Source organism: Lissotriton helveticus, chromosome 10 (genome assembly GCF_964261635.1).
Source record: "Lissotriton helveticus chromosome 10, aLisHel1.1, whole genome shotgun sequence".
Classification (NCBI taxonomy): domain Eukaryota; kingdom Metazoa; phylum Chordata; class Amphibia; order Caudata; family Salamandridae; genus Lissotriton; species Lissotriton helveticus.
In genome coordinates this window covers 1,047,422,761-1,047,449,395 of record NC_136071.1, presented here as the reverse complement: position 1 = coordinate 1,047,449,395, position 26,635 = coordinate 1,047,422,761, and the positions used below count along the sequence as shown (strand labels likewise).

The 26,635-nt window shown below is 41.6% G+C and overlaps 1 protein-coding gene across 12 annotated transcripts in view; it reads left to right on the top strand.

Annotated features, from left to right (window-relative positions):
• NEBL (nebulette) overlaps positions 1-26,635 on the top strand; it is an 874,906-nt gene that overhangs the window by 737,282 nt on the left and 110,989 nt on the right. For 10 of the 12 annotated variants that reach the window (XM_078663756.1, XM_078663754.1, XM_078663752.1 and 7 more), the window contains 2 exons: positions 20,478-20,570; positions 26,194-26,286. The exons of the other annotated variants lie outside the window; for them this stretch is intronic. In XM_078663756.1, coding sequence (XP_078519882.1) covers positions 20,478-20,570; positions 26,194-26,286 — 186 coding nt within the window. The remainder of the gene's footprint in view (positions 1-20,477; positions 20,571-26,193; positions 26,287-26,635) is intronic. 12 annotated transcript variants of the gene reach the window in all.

The following is a 26,635-nucleotide window of genomic DNA, read 5'->3' as shown; positions in this document are numbered from 1 at the left end:
GTTAATTATAATTTTGTTCCTTTTCCAAAAATCTTTTATACATAAAATGATGCTTTTAGCACCTGTCAGAATTACATAGAGACTCCTTGTTTTCCTTTTAGATAATGTATTTTACATATCTTTATTAATTGTCTTTAACTAATACCAGTGGGACATTGTTGTTTTCATACTACTCAATTCCATGCATGGTTTAGAACCTTTAGTCAAGCATTATTTGAACACATTATCCTTGAGGTTCCCTCTAGTGGAACAATCTAAAGCCACCTTTCTAGAAGTATTGAAATCACACTTTACTTCTAGCTTTAATTGCCAGATTGTAGCTAGAGCTCCGCCTCCTTGTGCTGTAAATTATACATCACGCCAACATTTTATGGGATAGCAGATTACACAACTGGCCTCTGCGAATGTCACCACCCTTTCACTGATCATCCCTAATGATAATTCGATCATATCAACAGACAAGCAACTCACCAGACACTTTCCTCTTGTCAATCTCTATAATAATGCTCTCTCACATTACATACTGAATATACTTCTTCAATTGGATTATGAAGTTGAAGTTATATGCCCCTGCAAAGGGAAAGAGGTTTTTATTCTTTGGGGTGACAACTTCAATGTCCATTTTTGTGACTGGCCATCTAAAAAGTCTGTGGTATAGTGGACACACATGATATGGAGCAATCCTTTTTTATACACAATATTTATGGGGCTAAATTGAATGATTTTACGTTTAACTAATATTATATTTTTACTAATGAGTCATTTGAATTGTACATTCAATGGGAGATGTTCTAATATTGTCATTGGTTATAGCCTCTCACCACACAAGTTTTGCACACTGCTATATAATTTCACTCCTCACTCAATTTTAATGAGCGATCATTATCCTCAGAGTGGTAATATTAATAGGTTATAAGGTGCTGGCTCACATCTTACCGCCACTGGTGAGCACTGTTCTAACAAAGTGCTCTAGTGATGGCAACCCTCCTGTATTTCAGGGATAATTGACCTAGCCGATTGCGAGGACGCCAAATCAGAGCGCAATATAACAAATCCGGAAAGTGACTAGAAGCACCTTCCACCGTCCTCACCATCGGATAGGTCTATTGGTGACCAATATATTTAATTACAAAGACAGTGACCATTATTTCCCAAGTTTGTCTGCCACCTTTTTAAGCTCGATATAAACTAGAAAGATCACATTAAATATTTTTCAGCATCTGGTTGACACTTGATTTTATGGGCTCTTTAGTTGTCCAAGCAGGCACCCTTCCTTCTACTCAGGGTAAGAGGACTACACTTCCTAAAATAACCCCAGCACATAACACACATTAATACGGTGAAAACACTACAAAAGGCCACCACATCAGTTTTAGAAAAATAGCCAATACTTATCTGTGTAAAACAAGCCAAAACTTTAAACATCCAACGTACAGTAATCAAAATATGAATATTGCAAAAATAGACTTAAAATACAGTTCCTTGAAGTGGATAGCTCTTTCCGGTGCATACACAGTATTGTGAGCAAACAAATCCAACAGTTCAGGTGAACCCCGGCATCCCGAGCCATATCCAGTGTCGGAAGACCTGCAAACAGTACCTTCGAAATGCATGGTGTCGTGGACCTTGCGATGAGCTCTGAAGAGGCGGTGTCAGCAGGTGTTGGAGGTCGGTGCATGGGTCATCGGACCCTTGAAGTCACACGTGTTGCAGATCAAACTCCTTGAGGTTGAAGTCAGGAGCACTGATGTCTGCAGGTATCAAGGCTGTGGTGCAAAGTGCAGCGATGCCGAGTGCGTTGCCCTCAAGTCATGGTGCATGCAGCTACTCAGTGATGGCTTCCAGCTGCGTAGGTGAGACCAGGGATTCAGTGCGAAGTGGAGCAGGTCTCACTGTGGTGCTGGCAGGTCACGGTTGAAGCGCTGTTGTCAGTAGACGATCTGGAGTTAATGACACCAGTGTTGATGGGCCAAGGCGGCAGCATGGGACGGCATGGAGCGGCATCATTGGGGATTCCAGGCGGCGGTGTGAAGTGAGGCAGTGCTGGGTGTGGTGCCCATAGATCACTGTTCAAGCAGCGGCTCAGTAATGGTGTCACTGAGACAAGAGTTGCGGTGCGCAGTGCAGCAGTGCGTGTTGTGGTGCCAACAGGTCACGTTGGGTTGCTTTTTCCACTGTGGCAGCTAAAACACGCAGTTCCAGATGTGGGTACCCAGAGGATGGTGAAGTCTTTGGTGTGTCTGAAACTTCCAACAGGAGGCAAGCTCTATTTCAAGCCTGTGAAGAAAAATAGCAAGATTTAATAAAGCTCAGTCCTTTCATTTTCCGAGGCAAAAGCAGCAACTACAGGGCAACCCAACAAAGCAACAACCAGCAAAGGGGCAGTACACCGCCTGGCAGCTCTTCCAGCTCTTCTTATTGGCAGGGTCTTTAGTCCAAAAGTGTTCTAAAGTTCTGAGGTCAGGGCTCCAACATTTATACTACTTTTCTCTTTGAAGTTTTAGGCAGAAAGCCTCTGAGCTCAGTAAAAAACAGTTCTGCCCTCCCTAGTCCAGCTTCACTACTGGAGGTGGAGACAGAATTTTGCAGAGCCTATTCAAGTTCTAGTAAAATCTCTCCCCACCACTCTAAATGCAGAAAGGTTTATTCAGCCTGGCTATGAGTCACCCAGGAAAGGCAGGACACACCTCCACCCCCCTGGTGACTCTCTAGTGGGAATGCACATCCCCAACCCTGTCCCTCCAAAACCAGACACAAATACACAAATAGGCAGAGATACACAGGAAGGGTTGAATGGGAAAATGGCTACTTTCTAAATGTGGCATTTTCAAACACAAAGTTTAAAAAAACACCTTTACTAAAAGGTGTGTTATTAAATTTCGAGTTCAGAGAACCTAAATTCCAAACCTATAGCTGTTCCCAATTGAAAGTTGCACTTGTATAATGTTACAATGCAGCTCCAATGATAGCCTATTGGGGAGCTACTCCTTGCAATAGTGAACAAGCCTTGGAAATGCAATCAGTCTTTCACTTGTTTGAGTTGGATCTATTGGTATTGTAAACTGCAATATATTTTACTTATATGTAACGGAGAGTATGTATGTGGTGTATAGTGGAACTATATGGGTTTAATTAGTTAGTTATGGAATTGTGTGGTGTGGAGTGGATTTGTGTAGTGGCATCATGCGGCATGGCGTGCTGTTGAAATATATGGTTAGAAATTATGTGGCATTCAGTGTAGTGGCATTATGTGGAGTGGGATTGTGTGCTGTGGAGTGGTAAGCAGTTCAGTTTAATTATGTGTTGTACTGTTGAAGTTTGTGGCACAATGTGGAATTGTGTGGTTTGGATTTGATGTATATGGTGTATTGTGTTGTTGAGTTGTATTATGTGATTTGGTGTTACATTATGTGGTGTGGATTTGACAAGTGTGGAGCTGAATTGTATGGCATGCAACTGTGTGAATAGCTTTGAGTTTTTGGTGATGGAAATAATAAATAGGTTGGAGCTCCGCATTAGATCTGTGTGTTTGAAAAAAGAAAAGAGTTGGAGTTATTGCATTGTAAATGTAAATGCCTCTTACCTATGTTTTATGGATTGAAATGGATGTATGTGGTGTGTACCAATTATGTGGTTTGGATTGGACTTGTTAGTTGTGAAACTGTGTTGTGTGGATTTGTGTAGTGGAATTAAGTGATATGAGGAGCAGTTGTATTATGTGGATAGTAATTATGTTTTTTTTTAGTGTATTGGAATTATGTGGAGTGGCACTGTGTATAATGGATTATAAGTATGTGGAATGGTATTTTGTGTTGGGGGTGTTATGTAGTGGAGTTTAAAGAAGACACTATGTACAATTGAATGACTCTATTAAAAAAATAATTAACAAAAAATGTCTTCTAGTTTTTTTGTCCTTGCAATGATGGCAACCTCTTTCTGCCTTTTGTAATACTTGTTTATTATAGCTTTTTGTTGTTATGAATGGAAGGACATAATCAATGGGAGGGTTGAGATTGAGAAATAGTATCTGAATTATAACACTAGCAGTGGACGGGCGCGAGGAGAGAATCAACAGATGCCAGATTTCGAGTGCACACAGAGGTGGTGCTAAGTAATGCTGAAGTGGGGCTGCGGTGGTGGTGTGCTGGTGCTGATGTGATGCGGAATGATACTCAGGTGATGCTGAGGTAGTGTGTGTCGGTGTGGAGGTGATACTGAGTGTTACTGAGTTGGTACTGAGAGTGTGCTGAGTGATGCAGAGTTGGTGCTGAGTGACGCACTGGTGCTGAGTTATGTGGAGGTGGTGGTGTGGCACTGGTGCTGAGGTGGTGCCAAGTGATGCTGAGTCAGGGCTGTGTTGAAGTGATGCTCTGTTGATGCTGGTGATGGACTGCTGCGGAAATGGTGCTGTCCTAATGTTTACTTTGTGATGTGTTAATGCTGAGGTGGTGCTGCGCTGGTGCTGAGTTGGTGAACTGATGAGGAGTTGATACGGAGGTGATGATGAGGTGGTGCAGAGTGATGCTGAGGTGCTGGTTCTTGCTAAGGTGGTGGTGCTACACTGGTGCTCAGGTGGTGCTGAGTGATGTTGAGTTGGTGCTGTGCTTAGGTGATGCTGTGCTGATCTTGAAGTGGTGCAGTATCGGTGCTGAGTTGCTTCTGGTGGTGAGTTGGTGATGTGCTGGTGCACTGATATGGAGATAGTGTTGTGCTGATGCTGTGGTGGTGCTGCACTGGTACTGAGGTGGTGCTGAGTCATGCTGAGGTGGACCTGAGTCATGCTGCGGTAGTGCTGCTCCACTGGTGCTCAGGTGGTGTTGAGCTAGTGCTAGGTTGGTGCTAAGTGAAGCTGTTGTGGTGTTGTGCTGAGGTGGTGGTTCACTGATGTGGCGATGGTGCTGTGCTAATGAGGAGGTGGTGTGGTGCTGTTGCTGACGTGGTACTGCTCCAATGCACAGTTGGTGTTGCACTGACAAGGAGGTGGTGCTGTGTTTATGCTGGCTGAGGTGGTGCTGAGTGATGCTGTGGTGGTTCTGAGTGATGTTAAATTGTGTTGAGTTGGTGCTGTGTTGAGGTGATGCTGTGCTGATGCCGAGGTGGGGCTGCGCTAATGCTTAAGTGACGCTGCATGGGTCCTAAGTTGCTGCTAAGGTGGTCCTGCGCTGGTGGTGGTGCACTTATGCAGATATTGTGCTGTGCTAATGCTGACATGATGCTCTGCTGATGTTGATGTGGTGCTGCACACTGAGGAGCTAGTGCTGTGCTGATGCAGAGGTGGTTCAGCACTGGTGCTGAGGTGGTGTTGCACTGATGAGGAAGCAGTGCGGTGCTAATGCTGGTGGTGTGCTGGTGCAGATGTGATGCTGAAGGATACTCAGGTGGTGCTGAGTGATGCTGAGGTAGTGTGTGCTGGTGTGGAGGTGATACTGAGTGTCACTGAGGTGGTGCTGAGTGATGCTGAGGTGGTGCTCAGTGATGCAGAGGTGGTGCTGACTGATGCTGTGGTGCTGAGTTATGCAGATGTGGTGGTGCTGCGCTGGTGCTGAGTTAGTGCTGTGTTGAGGTGATGCTCTGCTGATGCTGGTGGTGCACTGATCTGGAAATAGTGCTGTTCTAATGTTTGTGTTGTGATGCGTTGATGCTGAGATCGTTCTGCTCTGATGCGGAGTTGTTGGTGAACTGATGAGGAGTTGATTCTGAGGTGATGATTAGGTGGTGCAGAGTGATGTTGAGGTGCTGGTTCATGCTAGGGTGTGGTGCTACACTGGTGCGCAAGTGGTGCTGAGTGATGTTGAGTTGGGGCTGTGCGAGGTGATGCTAAGCTAATCTTAAAGTGGTTTGGTATTGGTGCCGAGTTGCTTTTGAGGTGGGGCTGCTTTGGTGGTGAGGTGGTGATGTGATGGTGGTGGTGCACTGATGTGGAGATGGTGCTACGCTGGTACTGAGATGGTGCTGAGTCATGCTGAGGTGCACCTGAGTCATGCTGAGGTGGTACTACTGCACTGGTGCTCAGATGGTGCTGAGCTAGTTCTCAATTGGTGCTAAGTGATGCTGATGTGATGTTGTGCTGTGTTGGTGGTTCACTGATGTGACTATGGTGCTGTGCTAATGTGGAGGTGGTGTTGGGCTGGTGCTTAGTTGGTGCTGTTCAAATGCTGAGTTGGTGGTGCACTGATGAGGAGGTGGTGCTGTGTTGATGCTGAGGTGGTGCGGAGTGATGCTGTTGAGGTGCTGAGTGATTTTGAGTTGTATTGAGTTGATGCTGTGTTGAGGGGATGCTGTGCTGATGCGGAGGTGGTGCTGTGCTAATGCTTAAGTGACGCTGAATGGGTCCCGAGATGCTGCTGAGGTGGGGCTTCGCTGGTGATGGTACACTGATGTGGAGATTGTGCTGTGCTAATGCTGGCATGATGCTCTGCTGATGTTGCTGTGGTGCTGCGCACTAAAGAGGTAGTGCTGTGCTGATGGAGAGGTGGTTTAGCACTGGGGCTGATGTGGTGCTGCACTGATGAGGAGGCAGTACTGTGCTGATGCTGGTGATATGCTGGTGCAGATGTGATGCTGAATGATATTCAGGTGGTGCTGAGTGATGTTGAGGTAGTGTGCGCTGGCTTGGAGGTGATACTGAGTGATGCGGAGGTGGTGCTGAGTGATGTTGTGGTTATGGTGCTGAGGTATGCAGAGGTAATGGTGCTGCACTGGTGCTGAGCGATGCTATGCTAATGCTGTAGGTGCACTGATGCGGAAATGGTCCTGTGCTGATTTTTATGTTGTGATGCATTGATGCTGAGGTGGTGGTGAACGGATGAGGAGTTGATACTGAGGTGATGATGAGGTGGTGTTGAGTGATTCTGAAGTGCTGGTTCATGCTAAGATGTGGTACTACACTGGTGCTCAGGTGGTGCTGAGTGATGTTGAGTTGGTGCTGTGCTGAGGTGATGCTGTACTGATGTTGAACTGGTTTGGTATTGGCGCTGAGTTTCTTCTGAGGTGGGGCTGCTTTGGTGGTGAGGTGGTGGTGGTGCACTGATGCAGAAATGGTGCTACGCTGGTACCGAGGTGGTGCTCAGTCATGCTGAGGTTGACCTGAGTAATGCTGAGGTGGTACTGCTGCACTGGTGCTCAGGTGGTGCTGAGCTAGTGCTCAGTTGCTGCTAAGTGATGCTGATGTGGTGTTGTGCTGAGGTGGTGGTTCACTGATGTGGCTATGATACTGTGCTAATGCGAAGGTGGTGTGGTGCTGGTGCTGGTGGAATGCTGAGTTGGTGGTGCACTGATGAGGAGGTGGTGCTGTGTTGATGCTGAAGTGGTGCTGGATGATATTGTGGTGGTGCTGAGCAATGTTGAGTGGTGTTGAGTTGGTGCTGTGTTGTGGTGATGCCGTGCTGATAGAGAGGTGATGCTGCACTAATCCTTAAGTGACACTGCATGGGTCCTGAGTTGCTGCTGAGGTGGAGCCGCACTGGTGGTGGTGCACTGATGCGGAGATTGTGCTGTACTAATGCTGACATGATGCTCTGCTGATGTTGATGTGGTGGTATGCACTGAGGAGGTTGTGCTGTGCTGATGCAGAGGTGGTTCAGCACTGGTGCTGAGGTGGTGCTGCACTGATTAGAAGGCAGTGCTGGGCTGAAATGGGGCTGTGCTGATGCTGAGGTGCTGGTGTTCAGGTGGTGCATTGCTAATGTGAAGATGGTGCTGCATTGATGCTGAGGTGGTGCTGCATTGATGCTGATTTGCTGCGACTTGGTGCTGCTCTGGTGGTGGCTCACTGATGAGGAGGTGGTACTGTGCTGATGCTGAGGTGGTGGTGGGCACTGGATCTGATGTGGTGCTGATGTATGTTGAGTTGTTGTTGTGCTAAGGTGGTGGTGCACTGATACTGAAGTGATGCTGAGATGTTCCTGAGGTTGAGCTGCATTAGTGGAGGTGCACTGATGCTGAGATAGTGCTGTGCTGAAGCTTAGATGGTGCTGCACTGGTGCTGAACTGATGCTGAGGTGGTGCTGGGGTGATGTTAAGGTAAGACTGACCACTAAATCAGATCCATTTATTTAGTTATACAGCACCACTCATACCAGTGTAGAGTGTCAAAGCACTTTGCATCACACACACACATACATACAGACAATCATATGTGTATAAATTAGCGTAAAGGAAATGTTACATAAGACAGAGGACTACAGGTGTAGGAGTCACAAGCCATGCATATTGGTAGGCAGCATTGCTAAAGAGTGCTTGGGCTCCAGAAGGACAAACACAAAATTGAAAATGGAATACCATAGTTAGGAGTGCTCTTAACAATCGATTTCTACCCAGATTAACTCTTGTTGCAACATTGGTATCTGCTCTAATCTATACTTTGCAGTGCATGCAGTTCTTTGATGACAGTTCCAAATTGACTCTTCTATGTTAGGATTTTAACTCATAAGCTACAAGTAACAGAAAATCAGAAACCCACTGACCTATTTACATGTTATGCACTTTGTGTTCTGCATATTACACTTTCCTTGCAGTCTACAGATTGACCCTCTGCTACCTTGCAATGTGTCAAAACTTCTTCCACTAGACAACTTCATCTTTCCAGCAAGATCATTAATCACTGAAGGTATCTTGACATTTTTATTGTCTGCAATTGCTTGAGGCCAGGAATTTGTCAAGGAGTGCATTTAAGAGCAAAAGTCAGTGTCCAGTTATCGCACTGTCCTTGTGGAGATGTTCATCCCCTCAGCCAGCAGCCAAGCCCATGTCATAGAGGGGAGGAAAGAACACACGCATCATGCATATTAAAGTATCATTTGAAGCATTGATTTAATGGAACTGAAACAATGGCTGTTTTGAAGTAGTGGTTGAACTTTTTCTTTTACATGATTTAGAGCTGCAGTAACCAGATAGCATGCTGTTGTAGTGTTTTTGTGCCTGTTTCTGGAGGAAATTAAAGGAGGCAGACTTAGACTTAAAACCACAATAATTAATTGCATGCATTCCAAGCCAGCCATTGAGCTGTCTTCAGGAAGAATACAAAAGAATGCCAGCTACATGGAAGAAACTGGGCAGGTTAATGCTGCAATAAAATGTATTCAAAAAGGGGGGGTGGTGATGGACAGAGTATCTGAATTTAGCAGAACACTCCTACCCAGTCTAAAGATCAGGGCTTGATCCATCACCGTTTTTTAGCTCACTGCACCATCCCAGTTCAGAACCTGGCTACATGCAAATTAGTCTGACCCTGGCCCAGTGCATCATGGGAACAGGGCAGACCAAACTACCAAGCCAATTCTTTACTGGAAAGGAAACAAGCTTCCGGGGACCGGTTTCTGGCATTACAGCCGTCTTCGGCCCGGCTTGCTTGAATCCTGATGGCGCAGTGAGCAAGGGACTCACATCTGAGCATACCCTTCCACACTTGTGGTGGCTAAAACGATTCAAAAAGGGGGGGTGGTGATGGACAGAGTATCTGTGAGCATACCCTTCCACACTTGTGGTGGCTAAAACGATTCAAAATGGGGGGGTGGTGATGGACAGAGTATCTGTGAGAATACCCTTCCACACTTGTGGTGGCTAAAACGATTAAAAAAGGGGGGGTGGTGATGGACAGAGTATCTGATAAAATGTAAGCAGCTGCAGGTCTGAGCAGCCACAGTGTAACACAAGGTTGAAAACATAATAAAGTAGTCCCCCCATGAGCAGATCAAAAGAACAAAGCATAATGATATGGTTCTAAGTCCCTGCTCCTTGGAGGAAAAAGGAGGGACAAGGAGGCAGGACTGGCCACTAGCAAGCAAGGATCTTTAAAGGACCTTGGAAGAAACAAATGAGAAGCAAGGAGTGGCATTTGGCCCACAATGATATATGTATACTAAATTATACAAGAGGTCGTACGCTTACGCTCGACCTAAAAATGAAATGCACAGTATTTCACCATCAGGACATGTAACACAGACTACGTCATGTCCTACCTTTCACATACACTGCAACCTGCCCAAGGAACTACCTTGAGCCTACCTTAGGGGTTACTCACATGTACCGACAAATGAAGATTAGAGTCTGGCAAGTGTGTGCACTTGCCAGGTCGACATGGCAGTAAAAACTGTGCGCAGTCACTGTAGGGACAAGTCTGAAACACATTTGAGAGGATACTGGTGCGGATGGCACAACCAAGGCTGCATGTCCACTAGTAGCATTTGATTTACAAGCCTTGGGCACGCACAGTGCACTGTACTAGGAACTTACTAGTAAATCAAAAGTGCCAATCATGGGAAACCAATCATATCTCAATTTACTGCAGGAGCACTTGCAGTTTAGCACTGAATAGCAGTGTGAAAGTGTGTAGAGACACTAAACCAGTAAAAATAAAGTCCAGAATACCATCAAAAACAGGATGTCAGATGGCAAAAAGACTGGGGAAACATACCAAAAGATGTCAGGTCTAACATATTTACGTCTAGTTTTAATGTATTTTGAAATGAAATTTTTTCTTGAAATGAAATTTTTAAAATAGTCACAAGGTCCCTCAATATGAAATGGCTTTCATTACTTTATCAATCCTGGATGCATTTGGGGATGCTTACACCCCTTCTTATTTTTACCTGCCACCTGCACTGGAAACGCTTTTTCTCTAACAGCTCCTGTCCCCGGCCAGGAGGTAGTGTTGCTGCCGTAGTCACTGAGTCCTCCCGCTGCCCGTGAAGCATACCGAGGGCGAGAACTGGGGAAGGACTACAGTTCCCAGCTTGCTGAGCCTTGCGCTTGCCAACAACGTCACGGCACGCGCCAGGAGGCGCATAACTTCCGGCAAGGGCCCATGCAGTGTGGGAGCTCTTTCTTGTTTTTACCTGCCACCTGAATTGGAAACACCTTTGCTCTAACAGCTCCAGTTCTCAGCCAGGAGGTAGTGTTGCTGCCATAGTCATGGAGTCCTCCTGCTGCCCGTGAAGCATACCGAGGGTAAGAACTGGGGAAGGACTACAGTTCCCAGCGTGCTGAGCCGTGCGCTTGCCAACAACGTCACCGCACGCGCCAGGAGGCGCATGAGTGCCGGCAAGGGCCCATGCAGCATGGGCCACGGGCGGGCCTGTCTGTGCCCGTCAGTGGCAGGAGGAGGCCGGGCAGGGCCACCCCCTTAATGTCTGCCTTGCAGGTTGGAGCGCGGAACTTGTGAAACATTTGTGACTGTTATCCCCCACATGTACTGTTGTGGTTATCTTGGATGTGACTGCTTTTCTGGCGACCCTGATTCCTCGCATTTATCTGTAAAGACTTGGATTAACTTCACCACGAAAATGGCCCTATCACAATGATGTCAGAAAGGTGTTTACTCATTAACAATAAGTGATACATTGTAGCAAATTACGAATAGGTGATAAATATTATACCCTGTCTGATTGGCAAATACATATTTGAAGTCAGATATCACCATCAATGGGTAAAAGGAAGCTGTTTGGTGGGGGCGAGCATGGGGGGGAGGCTGGAGGTACTAGTTCAAATTGGAGTAGAAGGGGCAAAAGGGCGAGAAACCTCCAAACACATGTATGTAGTAACTGTCCTAGATTGGATAGATACCCTGATAGAAGAGTGTGAGGGTATCCAAGAGCTAAAGCCAATGACGCAAGTAACTAGTGACCCACCTTCAAATAGGCCGACTCGTGCAGATAAAACGCACATTACTACCATCCCGGCAATGTTTCATAAAACAAGTTCAAGAAAAGTTGATAAAAGTACAAAGGAGGGAGAATTGTTCAAAGAGGATATAGCCAACATAGATCAAATCGCTACAATGGTGCAGTGCACAAATAGATTTCTCCCATTACTTGATATTGTTAATAATGAAACAAGAGAGGTGGGGGGGACAAGTTCCCCAGTTATCCCCGGCCACTCTTGACCAGGATAGGCCAAACTCATCTAAGGAACATCAAGACTTATCTCTGCAAGTTATGGGTATAATGAGAGGCCAGATTGAGGATCTAATAGCGCTGGTAAAAACATTGTCATCTGACCAATTGCAACCAAGGGCCACAAGGGAAGGTAAAGATCTAGAACACTTATACACAGCTTCTAGGGCCATACTGCTGATCACCCCACATCCTAAACAAACACACGCTTCTGGGGCTACATTTAGCTTGGGTAGGCCTAGGGATGAGATTAGAATGACATCTTTAATAAAGTCTCGACCTATCCCGAATCCTACTAGGACAAATGCTATCAATAGCCATAGCGAAAATCCTTTTCCAACTGAGTATGCAGGGGCACAGGTACATCAGAATGGTAACCGCGCAATACATCTTACCCAGCTAAGGTCAGAGGAGCAAAATAGGCATTTGGCTTGTTGCTCTATGGAAACACAAAGTTCATTAAAAATTGTCATGGTGAATGTCCCAACACTTACTGCTAACAATAGACCAGAGAGTGAGAATTCCCTAATAAATAAATCAATCCATTGGATATGGCATGTGAGAGGATGCCAGTCGGTAATTAGGGAAGACATAGTTAGGGCCCATAGATTGGTAGCAACAACAAATTCCTTGGACAGCATTGAGCTCATGATGGCCAGGGCACATTTGGCGGAAAATCTTTTTGCCCTAGAATTCCGTACAAGCGCACCAGGGCAACCAGCTGTCCAGTTTAGAAGCCCACCTAGGAGAGGTGATAATGTTCACCAACATGGGCCTGATCCTTCCATGTTACGGGGGGTATCTACACTGGAAAATATAGATTGACATGAGAGTGATCTGGATAAGCGGCAGCAGGTCCAATTGTCATAAGAGGTGGCCCCCAGAGATGGTCCTCTTGGGTATAATTGTCCACCATTAGAGCTGGAACAAGGTGTAAGAGAGGAATCCTTGTTAGATAATAAAAAGTACCAAATACAAGACAGCAACCAAAGTTCAAGCTTACCCGCAGTAAACATCAAACTGGCGGGTAATGGGGTATTAGTAACGAACACACTGCTGACATGGAATATTGCAGGATTAGGTTCAAAGTTGGGATCCCCAGAGAGGCATGCATTTATCGAGAGGTTTGATGTCTGTCTGTTCCAAGAGACTTGGCCAGAGGCCCCCCTGTTTTGTGGTGGGTATTTCAACTTTTATATCCCAGGCGTTAAAGGATTAAGAGGGGGACCATCAGGGGGCCTGACAATGTGGATGAAGCAAGATATGGGGTTGAATATCCAAATTATCCCAACTCACAATCATCACATCAAGGCTGTTAGACTGTCCAGGGGCTCCAAGGGGATTGTAGTAATATATAATATGTATGTGCGTGGATCAAGAGGAAACAAGTTGGGTGTTTTAACGGCACTTGATGATCTCCTCGAGAGTAATCAGTCATGCTTACCCCTGATGATCGCAGGGGATTTTAACACAACTTTTGAGCCACTCTTGAATGAGGAGGGTAACTGATTTGATGAGGAAGATCTAAAGTGGGGTGTCCCAAAGCTGGCGTTAGAGCCAATAAAAAGATGGTCTGATGTGGTGATTCACATTAAATCAATATGTATGGAAAATGGTCTGTGGGCACTTAATGGCCGTACAAAGTCTGACAAATTGGGGGCTGTCACATTCAATTACGGCCACAAAGTTCTAGTAGGTTAGACTATGTTCTGGTCAGCCTAGCATTCTGGCATACAGTGAAAGATATGAAAATTCAAGATAGACTGGAAAGTGATCATAATCCTTTTTGCGTGGACATGGACCTTTTTTGTTCTAAGACCCGTAACGAAATAGTAGCCAGCTATATGTCTAACGATGTAGTCCCTTCAAATAACCTAAGACGACTAAAATGGACCGAACCAAAAGAACTACCGTCAGTACTCACTAGTATTGGTAATGAGCTGGACCGGGCCATTAGTGATCTAAAGGCTAGTGTAACTAATTTGCTCGATCTAAAACTACCAATTAGCATTCACAATGAATTCTTTTGACATTTGCGTATGCAATTTGTAACAAAGAGCAAACCTAAGAATTTACCTATACCCAAAGTACAGGAATGGTATAGTGACGAATGTAAAAGGTCGTGTGTAGTGTTAGGAGACACTATAAAACAAGGGGATTCCACATTGGTATGATTAGCAAGGGCCACATATCGGGGGTCGATACTAAAAGCGAAAAAGGAATGGGATAGCAAAAGGTGGGACGATCTGAAGGAGACCTGTGTTAACAGGAACTCCAAACAATTTTGGAATGTCCATAAATGAAACAGAGGGGGCAGGCTTCCCAGCCCCATAATCATGTCTCACAATTAGAGTGAGTAAACCACTTCAAACCGCAATATGCTGCAAGTGAGCATGAAAATGAAGGCAGTATTGCCAAACAGGTTTTTAATGAGGAAGCATTTAGCAGGACAGATGTTGAGGTGGCCTTGAAATCCTTCATAGCAGAAAAAGTCCCGTGTTTGGATGGAATACTGGGGGATGTATTCCTTGCCAATAAAGCAAGATGGAGCTCATATATCCTGTTATTATCAAATGCTATTGCCCAGGGTTAGCCGATTCCAGATTCCTGGAAAGGCGCAGAGATTATCCCTGTTTTCAGAAAAGGAGACAAAGTGTGCCCAGGGAATTACAGGCCCATCAGCCTTATTGACTCGCTTCAAAAGGTAATGGGCAGGTTGCTGCTAAATAAAGTGCAAGATTGGATCGATGAATTTGGTATTTTATCGCCCCTCCAAGCAGGATTCTGTGATTTTACAAGCAGTATATATCAAGTATTCAGGTTTACTCTTTTATATTAGAAAATAGTAACCCTGGGTAAGGGCAGTTTATATGCCGTTTTTGTTGACCTTAGGTCAGCATTTGATCTTGTACCACACAGAAAACTCTGGCAGACATTAAAAGACATGAGGTTACCACTCGACCTGCTGACACTTATCATTAGAATGCCTAAGAACTACAAGGCTAGGATCTGTTGGGGCAAGCAGGGTGAAGTAACAGAATTTTTCCCAGTGGAAAAAGGAGTACGCCAGGGATGTGTCCTGGCCCCAAAACTGACGCAACGTCACTGGCAGGTGAAAAAGTCCCCATACTAATGTTTGCAGACGACACATTGATCCTTTCTCAAACACCAAGTGGGCTTCAGAGAGCCCTTTCAATCTTCAAAGAGTTTTGTCCTCCACAGGGACTGGAGATCAATGTGTCCAAAACAAAACTGATCACCTTTAACCCACACCGGGCTTTTAAGGGGGGCATTAGGTTGAATAACATCATGCTTGACCAGGTTAAGGAGTTCACACACCTAGGGGTCAACATTCAGTAGGGGCTAAAATGGTCACACCAAGTTGATTTAGCATCACTAAAACACCAACAATTGGCTGGGGTACTGCAAAAAGAATATACTACTTCTTTTACCAAGATAATCAGCCCCGCCATGGAAATATATAACATGAAGGTAATTTGCTCTTCCTTATATGGCGCAGAACTCTGGGGTGATGAGAACTTAGCCAAATTGACCATCTCGGAAAATAATTCTCTGAAATATTGCTTGATTGCCCCAGAGTACTCCGACACGCCCACTACTGATCGACCTTGAGAGAAAGCCAATCGCAGAAACTGCTAAATTGCGCCCTCCGTTGTACTGGCAGAGACTATGGTCTACCCCAGAGCTTGCAGACTATGCGGCAGGCTTCCTAGATGTAATAAGGGCGGACACATTACGTAAAATAAGATGGCTAAGACAGCTTAGAGCCACCCTATTATATATGGGTATGAGCTCGCTGTGGGAGGATCCAAAAATTCTATCTTTCATTCAAAACAGATCCTGAAAGTTAAATATTGGGAAATGGCTCACACTGCCTTAGTGAGGAATTGTGAGTCATCTTCCCTTACAGGGCGTTTCCTGTGTTGCAAATCTATACCCAAGTTAGAACAATATTGGGACATTATTGCAAAGCCCTTTGAGCGGAAATTATATTTCCAGCTCAGCGTTGGTACACTGCCTTTAAAAGCTTTTACTAGCAAATGTTCTACATTCTGTGATGACTTGTATCTGGTGTGCCAGAATGGTAACGAATCATTGGCCCATGTACTGTTTGAATGTAATGGTTATGAAACCTGCGGCGTACGTGCCTGTCTCCAATATGCAAGCTTTTTGGAACAAGAAGGGCACAGGAGACAGAAAGAATTCTCAGAAGCGACACAACTGAAGTGATAGTTGTAGTCATGGCAAAATTCTTGGGGTGGGTGTGGGCAATTAGAGCACGGTCCCTCAAAGAGATAATAGCCCACTAAATATATATGATTTGCTGTAATATATGTTTGTGTAATCAATTGCTTTTTAAATGAGATAGCTTGTATAAAAAATAATTATATGAAGTTTTTAGCTAACATATTTGATATAACATTTTTAAACTGTACATACTGTTTTTATGATATCCACCTAAATCCATCCTAGAGCTTGTGCATTGATTCTGCAATGATTTTTCATGAATTACGTGTAGAAGTCATGTATATTTGTTTGATATGTGAGTTTTGTGCTTTTATGACCTAAGTCGAATAAATCTTTTTGAATTGGATTGGTTTACACCCCTTCTTCAGGTAGATTATAATTCTATAAAAGAAAAAAATGCAGTCTTAGAATCTCTGTCTCATACATCCCTCTACACAGAATTATGTGCACATCCTGTAAAGACTATTCCTTATCTGGCTATTTTGTTGTGGGCAGCATAAATGGTTCCGTGCTATTCGCTCCATTTGTTTGGCATAACATTCTAGTAGTGGTGAAAACTACCTAACCTGAACTAACCCGTTGCGTGCTGCGCACATCCAATGGCCGACGCGGCCCCACCTGCACACGGAAACGCCCCGCACCAAAATTACCGCCGCGGTTAACGGGTTAAGAGTTACGTATGTGTAAATAATGCTTTTTATCTTCGTCTGTCCTTATAAATCCTACTTAATAAAATTATACATAGACCTAATTACCATACTCAATATATATCACTCCCAGCTGTAAAAACTTTAAAGAATCTTTGTCATTTAATCCAAATTAACATTCTGATTGTAAAGTCTGTATCCACCTGCATTCTCTTTCTAACTATTTTTGAGTTATTACACTTTCTTGCATGTCTGATGAACTCACGAATGTCTGACAAAATATCGATATCACAAATATCGATATACAAAAATATCGGAACAAAATTATCGAAATCAAAAATATAGGAATCCTATCCCTAACAAGGTAAGTGCAAATATATCGGAAAAAAAATATAGAATGACAAAAATATCGTTTTTTGTAAAATAACGTTTTTTTTTATTAAATAAAAATCTAATATTAACAAAATAATACTTATAAATGTAATAAACATATTTAAAAATGTACTATAATATTCAAAATGTATTCATAATGTAATACAAATTCATATTAATAAATATATAATACATAATATATTTTTTTATTAATATTAACTCTGAATTAATTATTTTCATAACTTATAAAAAAATAAAAATATAATAAATTACTAATACATTTATATACATAAAATAATCACATAAATAACAATTCATAACAACATAATACTAATAAAAAAGCTAAATACATTTTAGATAGTGTATGAGTAAAAATTACTATTCCCACTCCAGAGAGTGCAACAGTAGGGAAAGTGTTGGATAGCGTAGGGGTAACAATTACTATTCCAACTCCAGAGAGTGCAACAGTAGGGAAAGTGTTGGATAGCGTAGGGGTAACAATTACTATTCCCACTCCAGAGGGTGCAACAGTAGGGAAAGCGTTGGATAGCGTAGGGGTAAAAATTACTATTCCCACTCCAGAGAGTGCCACAGTAGGGAAAGCGTTGGATAGCGTAGGGGTAAAAATTACTACTCCCACTCCAGAGGGTGCAACAGTAGGGAAAGTGTTGGATAGCATAGGGCTAACAATTACTATTCCAACTCCAGAGAGTGCAACAGTAGGGAAAGTGTTGGATAGCGTAGGGGTAACAATTACTATTCCCACTCCAGAGGGTGCAACAGTAGGGAAAGCGTTGGATAGCGTAGGGGTAAAAATTACTATTCCCACTCCAGAGAGTGCAACAGTAGGGAAAGCGTTGGATAGCGTAGGGGTAAAAATTACTATTCCCACTCCAGAGGGTGCAACAGTAGGGAAAGCGTTGGATAGCGTAGGGGTTTAAATTACTATTCCCACTCCAGAGAGTGCAACAGTAGGGAAAACGTTGGATAGCGTAGGGGTAACAATTACTATTCCCACTCCAGAGGGTGCAACAGTAGGGAAAGCGTTGGATAGCGTAGAGGTTTAAATTACTATTCCCACTCCAGAGAGTGCAACAGTAGGGAAAACGTTGGATAGCGTAGGGTTAAAAATTACTATTCCTACTCCAGAGGGTGCAACAGTAGGGAAAGCGTTGGATAGCGTAGGGGTCAAAATTACTATTCCCACTTCAGACGGTGCAACAGTAGGGAAAGCGTAGGATAGCGTAGGGGTAAAAATTACTATTCCCACTCCAGAGGGTGCAACAGTAGGGAAAGCGTTGGATAGCGTAGGGGTAAAAATTACTATTCCCACTCCAGAGGGTGCAACAGTAGGGAAAGCGTTGGCTTGCGTAGGGTTTAAATTACTTCCCACACTACTCCCCCTGTAACACACAACGCACTACACATTATAAAAAAACACAATTAATAAAAGTTTCAATTAATCAATTAATAACAATAAATATTATTAAATTAATGTAATTATAAGTGAACTATTTAACACTTATTAATTACCAATTAATTAACAATAAATACCAATAAATAAATACAATCTCTTTAATTAATTACATGTAATTATATAACACCCTACTCCCCTATAAACACACAACCCACTACACATAAATAAATGAAATCATTTAATCACTTAATAATTATTAATTACCAATTAATTAATAATTAACAATATCAAAAATTAATAAATTAAAAATATTAACACATTAACTCTAATTATTTCAATTTACTACTTAATATTATTTAATTACAAATTAATTATTAATTAACAATAACACTAAATTAAATATATTAGCACAATAAATCTAATTAATGTAATTAACTAATTAACATTAATTAATTACCAAATAATTATTAATTAACAATAACAATAAATTATATATCTTAGCACAGTAAATCTAATTATTTAATTAACTAATTAATATTAATTAATTACCAATTAATTATTAATTAACAATAACACTAAATTATATATCTTAGCACATTAAATCTAATTATTTAATTAAATAATTAATATTAATTAATTACCAATTAATTATTAATTAACAATAACACTAAATTAAATATATTACCACATTAAATCTAATTAATGTAATTAACTAATTAGTCTTAATTAATTACAAATTAATTATTAATTAAAAAATAGTAAAAAATATATATTAATTATTTAATTATTATTAAATTACTTCCCACCCTATTCCCCTATAAACCCACAACCCGCTCTAATACTAAAACGCAAAATGTAACATAATTACTAATTTTCAAACATACATTTCTAAACATATTTAGCAAACATATAAACAACATAATAAAATACTTAACACTAAACAACAAAATTTCGATATTACTAACATACATACCTTAATCTCGATATTCTGTCTGTCCATATTATGGCACATCGATATACTATACCATCGATATTAAAACATCGATTTTATTGTATATCGATATTTTAATTTCGATATTTTGTCTGACTACCGAACTCACTTCACATACTTAAACATTTAGTGGTAAGGCATTGTGACCAATGTCTGTAAAGAGTGTTGCAAGCTCTGATCTCGGATTTTTTAAGCAGATATTAGATAGTTATTCTGTAATCCTGGATGACAACTTTCTTGAAGTTTGTTCTACGCAGTATAACCCCTTTTCGGATGATCATGTTATATACAGATGCTTACAAATAGAGTAGCTCAGACATGAGAACATACCCATATGTGGATTTGACAATGTCATTATTATGCTAATAAATACCATCAAGGTTTATTTCCACAAATATATTGGTTCACAGTGGAATCGTGGCTAGTGAGCTAGCAATATTTCAAAATAATTGGAATGAATATAGACAGATATCAGAATTAAAGGTTAAAACAGATTGAATACTCAATTGCGAGTGTTAGAAAAAACAAAAGTGTAAGTTTGTAGATCTAAATAATTTTCAAATGTATTTGAATTGTGAGTAAGGATGCCAAGAAATTTTAAGACTGAGCATAGGGAAAAGTGGAGCTTTGTTGGACACCTACCTTTAAAAGAAGATGGCGGGGTAATCTAAAAGTAAAATATATGCTTGGCCACAAACACTGAAATTATGTATATTGTTGGCATGTGGCAAAGTAGACTTTTCTATCATATACTAACCTTCTTGACATACATTATTTATGCACATGATGGCAGACATTGCTAGGGATCATTTGACAAACTTAACACATCTCTGCCTTTAATCCAAGCATTTTCGACATATGTTCAACGTTATTTTACTTTGTGTTCACAGGTTAAATACAAGAAAGAAATTGGTACTCCGACTCCTATTTCAGACCCTCCGGAAATGAAAAGAGTCAAAGAAAACCAGAAGAATATTAGCAATGTGTGGTCATTTTATAAGTATTTTTTTACAGCATATAAATACGTATATCTGTTTTTAAGTGTATTTGTGATCTGTAAACTTTGGATTTTTCTAATTTGTTGTTAGAAATTATGCATAACATAATACTTAGTTATTCGAGATAAACTATGATTCTTGAAGGGAAAACAATTATTTACAACACTGTGGTTTCCATTATGTCGTATTTTTCTGATTTAAGATTCTACCTAAAGAATACAAATTATTTGTATTAATTATATATCTGATAGTATTTAAAACAGAAACATAAATAAGTGATTGATGGCACAACCAAAAATTAGTGCAGTTTGAAAGAAAAATACATTTGGAATATGACCATTACCTGCTCTAAAATCCTCTTGGCATTATTTATGAAAACTGTTGCATCACTGCTTGAAATCAGCGATGCAACAGATTTTATTGCGCCCTCCATGCAACGTGATTGATGCCTCATATTTACTGTTTGACGCATCATGCTTCAAGAAATGACAGTATTACTAACATATCTGTCAGCGCAAAACTGACAAATTGTTGGAGTTGTGACGGAAGCATGACGCAGCTCCAGCAATGCAGGGGGAGGGCTATGAAAATAGCACTGCATCAGTCTTACGCCTGCTGTGAGGCAGGCATAAGATATTGATGCAATAGAAGTGGCGCATTGGCATCTTATAGATTTTAATGCACCACTTCCACGAGGCTTTTTGCGGGCTAACGCCCACCCTGCATACATTAGACCTGGGGCAGGTATATTGTGGCACAGGGGTTCACAAAGTGACACATCTGCCTAGATGCTTCACTTTGTAAATAGGGCGCAACATGGCTCATTTTTCACGCCACTGGTGCGTCGCAAAAAGTGGAGCAACGGTAACACAAAAGTGTTGCAAGGCCCCATAAATAAGGCCCTCTGTTCCTTTGGAGTATCCACACATACTGCAAGTATCGCAAAGTAAACTGTTGATGTGATTCTAAATGAAAAGATGACTACATTACTTACACTGTTTCTGGGATGTAAAGAACCAGTGAGACCTAGGTTTTGATCTAGACATTGTTGACTTTTTATTAGGTATCTGGGAACTTAAACCACTCATTGTAGCAATAAAACTCGTAAAGGTTATACAAACGAGACAGTAAAAAAACAATGTGTGTTTGTGGGCCCATGCTATTATTCAATACAAAAATAATTCTTTGCAAATATTTGGATTTTGGTGCTTTTGTAAAACTGTCAAAGCCAGTTATCTCTTACAACATGCTAATCTCAGGACTATGCCAAAGATGTTGCTAATGGCAGAGAACAGTTTTACCAAGAAACTAGTCGAAAGACCACTTCCAATCTTCTATATTTAGTTAGTCATCTTTCCTCAAAAATAAAAAGGTGAATACTACAGTTTATTAAATGATGGCTAGATTATTCATACATGGTAGTCGCCAAGTTAGCATGTGGTTTGTGTTAGTAGACTCTACAGCTTTGACATATGGCACGTAAAATGTTTTTTTTTGCAATGAAGCTCAGGGCAGCGAATTGCATGTTCTGCACAGTAATGTAGAAATGCATAATAAGTACTATCTATCTTTACATGTTTTTAATTTCTGAAGACAAAGGGCCTTATTTTAAGTTTTATAGACAAAGTCAATTTTCTGACTGACAATTATCATAATAGGACTTAGTGGGTCCAAATGTCCCACTGTTGCAGGATGTAGGCCCTCAACCACCTACTAGGTCTACTTCTGTTGTTCCGCAGGTACAGAGAATGTTCTGAGGAGCTAGTGATGAAGTCCATTTTTGTACAGTTCAGTAGCCAGTAGGCTGGGGTTTCTTGTGTACATTACAGAACTAATGGAGAATAGGTTCCCGGGGACAACCCTACCCACTTTTATACCAAATCCTTTTTGCCTTGCTCCAAACGCAATGCACTAGTCTAGAGGAAATCCAAGATGACACATGCCTTCTGACCCTGAAGGGCGCGGCAATCCACAGGTGACATTTAACTTACTATTCCACAGGTTTACTTTATACACTACTAGCTTACCCCGTCGCGCGTTGCTGCGATCTCCGAAGAAAGGAAATTCAAGGAAACTCGTTATGATAAAATTCAATTTACATTGTGTCATTTTTATTGAAACTTATTCATTTTAATATGGAAAACATTTCACAGTGTCGTTTTATTTCTATTTATTTATTCGAGTGCTTGTGGATACACGTTTTTTGTTTTTTCGTCTGGTGCGTACATCAGTATTCGAAAGATTATGAGGGCCCTGGGGGGCCGATATTTAAATAATTGTTATGCCAGAAACCTTCGCGGGAGTGTACTCAACAACTTCCCAAAGTTTCATGGCGATCGGATGAATGGTGTTTTAATTCTATTTATTTATTTGAGTGCTTGTGGATACATGATTTGTTGTTTTTCCGTCTGGTGCGTACATCAGTATTCGAAAGATTATAAGGGTCCTAGGGGTCCGATATTTAAAATAAATTTATGCCAGAAACCTTTGCGGGAATGTACTCAACAACTTCCCAAAGTTTCATGGCATTCGGATGAATGGTGTAGTAATGCATAAAGGACAAACAGACAGACAGACAGACATATATTCGTTTTTATATATATAGATTAGCAATGGCCTTACAAGCGAGTTCGATCTAAAAAATAGGGATAATACCATTTTGATTGTTTTAGAGGCCAGGACACATGTACTGGGCATGCAATAGCAGTGCCTCAGAGTGCACAGACTAAAAAACAGCCATAAAATACGTAAAGAATGTGGATGACCACGCAGAAAGGAGCATTTTCTCACAGTCTATTTTTGTTCAGTTTATCCTAGTGCTAGTTGCATATTGGAAGTTTGTATACAGATTTTATAGTTTGAACAACATGTACAACAATGTACAAGAATCAATTACTAAAAACACAGAGCAACAGAATGACTGATAGTCATACTTACATATTGTGGCAACAGCTATACTGCTGTGACTTTAGGGTATGAAAAGGTCAGAAAGGGGAAACGTTCTGGAATTTTAAAAAATACTAATGTAAACCTTAGTAACAAAATACAGCTTTTTTAACTAGCGACATTTCCAAGCATGACAAGGAATAGTTGGCTAGATTACCCCAGAGTATTGTAGAACTCAGGAAGTTCTCTGGAATACCTTTATCAATAAATTTACTTTTTCATTAGGTAAGATCCCCAAGCTTGCTCAAGGAATATATCAAACTTTCTGGACTTGTAAATTCACCCTAATACAGAACTGTTGGTAATATTCCACATCATGGAGCATTAAAGGTAATCATAATGACACATTGAATCCAACTGCATGTATTGCTGAACTCACTGATTTGGTTTTAAGGAGGAACTACTTCTAGTTTTTGCACAACTTTTATTTGCACACTAAAGGCACTGTTTTGGGGCTTTCAGCACTCCTAAATCTAGCAAATGTGTTTGCTTACATTTCTGAAAAACATATATATTCCATGATTAAGCAATTGCACCAGTAAACCTGGCAATACTTAAGGTACATCAACAATGTGTTTATGATTTCAACAGGATTCAAAGATTCCATTTTTTGTTCTGTGACATGGCTTAATTACTGCAATAAAGATCAGACTTTTAATCATACTGTTGATGACACATCAGTGACATTGCTCTGCAGATTTCATGTATGCCTATTGCGGTCATCTAATGAAGGAAATGTAGTCTTACAATGCTGCCGTTATTATTCGCATGTCTCAAAGGATAATTTCCCATATTGCCAATATCTGAGGATCAATCAAATTTGCAAACAGAAAGAAGAATATTTTAGGGACGCTCAGGACCTTAGCAGTAACTTTCTAAAAAGAGGCTATCCATGCAGACACATCTAGAATGCCATTTAATTGCAAGGTATTACCTACTAGAGTTATTTCTCACTCCAAAATCTAAGACTTAGTCAATTAACAAATAAATAATAATTGTATTGCTCAATAATCTTGGCAGCAGTGCAATCATCAAAAAACTCTTGCAATTACTGTCCAGCCTTCATTGGCTGCCTGTAAGAAAAATAATTGATTTCAAAGATCTCAGAATTCCACACAAGACAAAGTGCACTCAGGGTCTATATATACGGAGTCATTTAATTGTCCTGTACAGTGATACACGATATCTGAGATAAAATAACCACTTTCTTCTGGCTGAACCCAGAATTAAGAGGCCAGAAGTGGAGGGAGATCATTTGTTGATTGGTCTCTAAGCTCAGGAATTCTCTCCCCATCCATACTAGGGCTAATGAGAACCTGCTCAGCTTTAGAAAGCAGTTGAAGACCTACTTGTTTATATAATTAGCGCATCATTGTTCCTCCTACGATTTCTGTAAGTGCTGCAAAGCCCGGGCCTGGATAGCATTGTGCTCTACAAATAATGGTATAATAATAATAATAATAATAATTCAGAATTAAAATGGTAGGTGACACAATGCAAAGAATAACTTTTGAGTGGATGCAATACATTCACCACACAGGGAAAACTTTGATATTTCTGATAATGTGGTAACAAATGTCAGTGTTGATTTTGATCTGAAATCAGCACATTAGGGGGTCGATTCCGATTCGGGAAAAACCGCTCCAAATAGCCGTTCGGAGCGTTTTTCCCGTTCGAATCGTACCCTGCACAGTCCCCCGTACGTACGACAAAGTACGATTCGTACCAGGAGCCGTACTCCGTACGAGTCGTACAGAGACCGTATGACTCTAATCTCCGTGCGATTCTCCCTCGGAACCCGCTGTACGTGACATCTGTACGGTTCGGGGCTGGTTTTTATGACCCAGCAGGTACGATACGTGTCGGGTACGCACCGTATGACCCTTTTTCTACGGGAGCTGAAAAAAGCCGTAAAAGAAGAGTTCGCGCCGAAACACATACGGAACGGCCCCCCCGGATATGGTGCGTACCCTCCATGATCACAGGGGTACGCACCGTACCCTCCGATGGGTTTACGAGCCGTACCCCCATTATACGATGGGTGTACGAGCCGTACCCCCATTGTACGATGGGTGTACGAGCCGTACCCCCACCATACATGAGGTACGGCTAGTACACCCTTTGTACAATGGGGGTATGGCTCGTACACCCATCGTACAATGGGGGTACGGCTCGTACACCCATCGTACAATAGGGGTACGGCTCGTACACCCATCATACAATGGGGGTATGGCTCGTACACCCCAAGATCGCAGGGGTACGGTGCGTACCCCTGCGATCATGGGGTGTACGGTGTGTATGAGTTTGTGTGCTTTTCTGTACGACGACTCCCTTACCTGACATGGACCGTACGAATCCCGTCCTCATACCTCGGTCCGGATCGTACTCGTCGGGTCGTACGGCATGTGTATGAGTCGTACGGTATGTGTACGAGTCGTACGGTTCACGATTTTAGCCTTGCAATACGTACGGATCGCGACAATTTGTACGGATTCACGGAATACGGATCGTACTTCGTGACTCGGACGGACGGGTACGATTCGTACGGAGAGGGCTCCGGATACCTAAATACATGTACATTTCTGATTTGTATTGATATGTTTAATTTGTAGTGTGATTTTAAAGTACAAGTCATCCTTTACACTGTACCTCTGACCCTCAGATTCACTACAAAGAACTGCCTGGTACAGCCACTTCTGTCAGTGTCACCCCTGAAATTGAAAGGGCCAAGAAGAATCAACAACAAATAAGTCTGGCAAGTCTTTTGTACTAAATATTTTTGATGCATGTCTCATATTTGTCTATTGTACAGTAATAAGATTCTCTTTAATTTTTGTATTATCAGTGTTAAATTTTAAATCAGCATGCATTTTTCCTTTACATGTTCTAAATATTTCTTTTACCACGAAACACAATACAAAAAAATAATGTAAAACGTTGTTCTTCATCATGCTTATAGGGAGGGAGGAATCCCGACCTTCTGTTCCATATCCTGAATGATGTGCATGTAATTCCATACTGCATTTTTCACCTTATTCATTCTAGGATACAAACTATCTCTGCCTTAGCTTTGGAAACTCTTATCTGATCAATAATCATCGTAT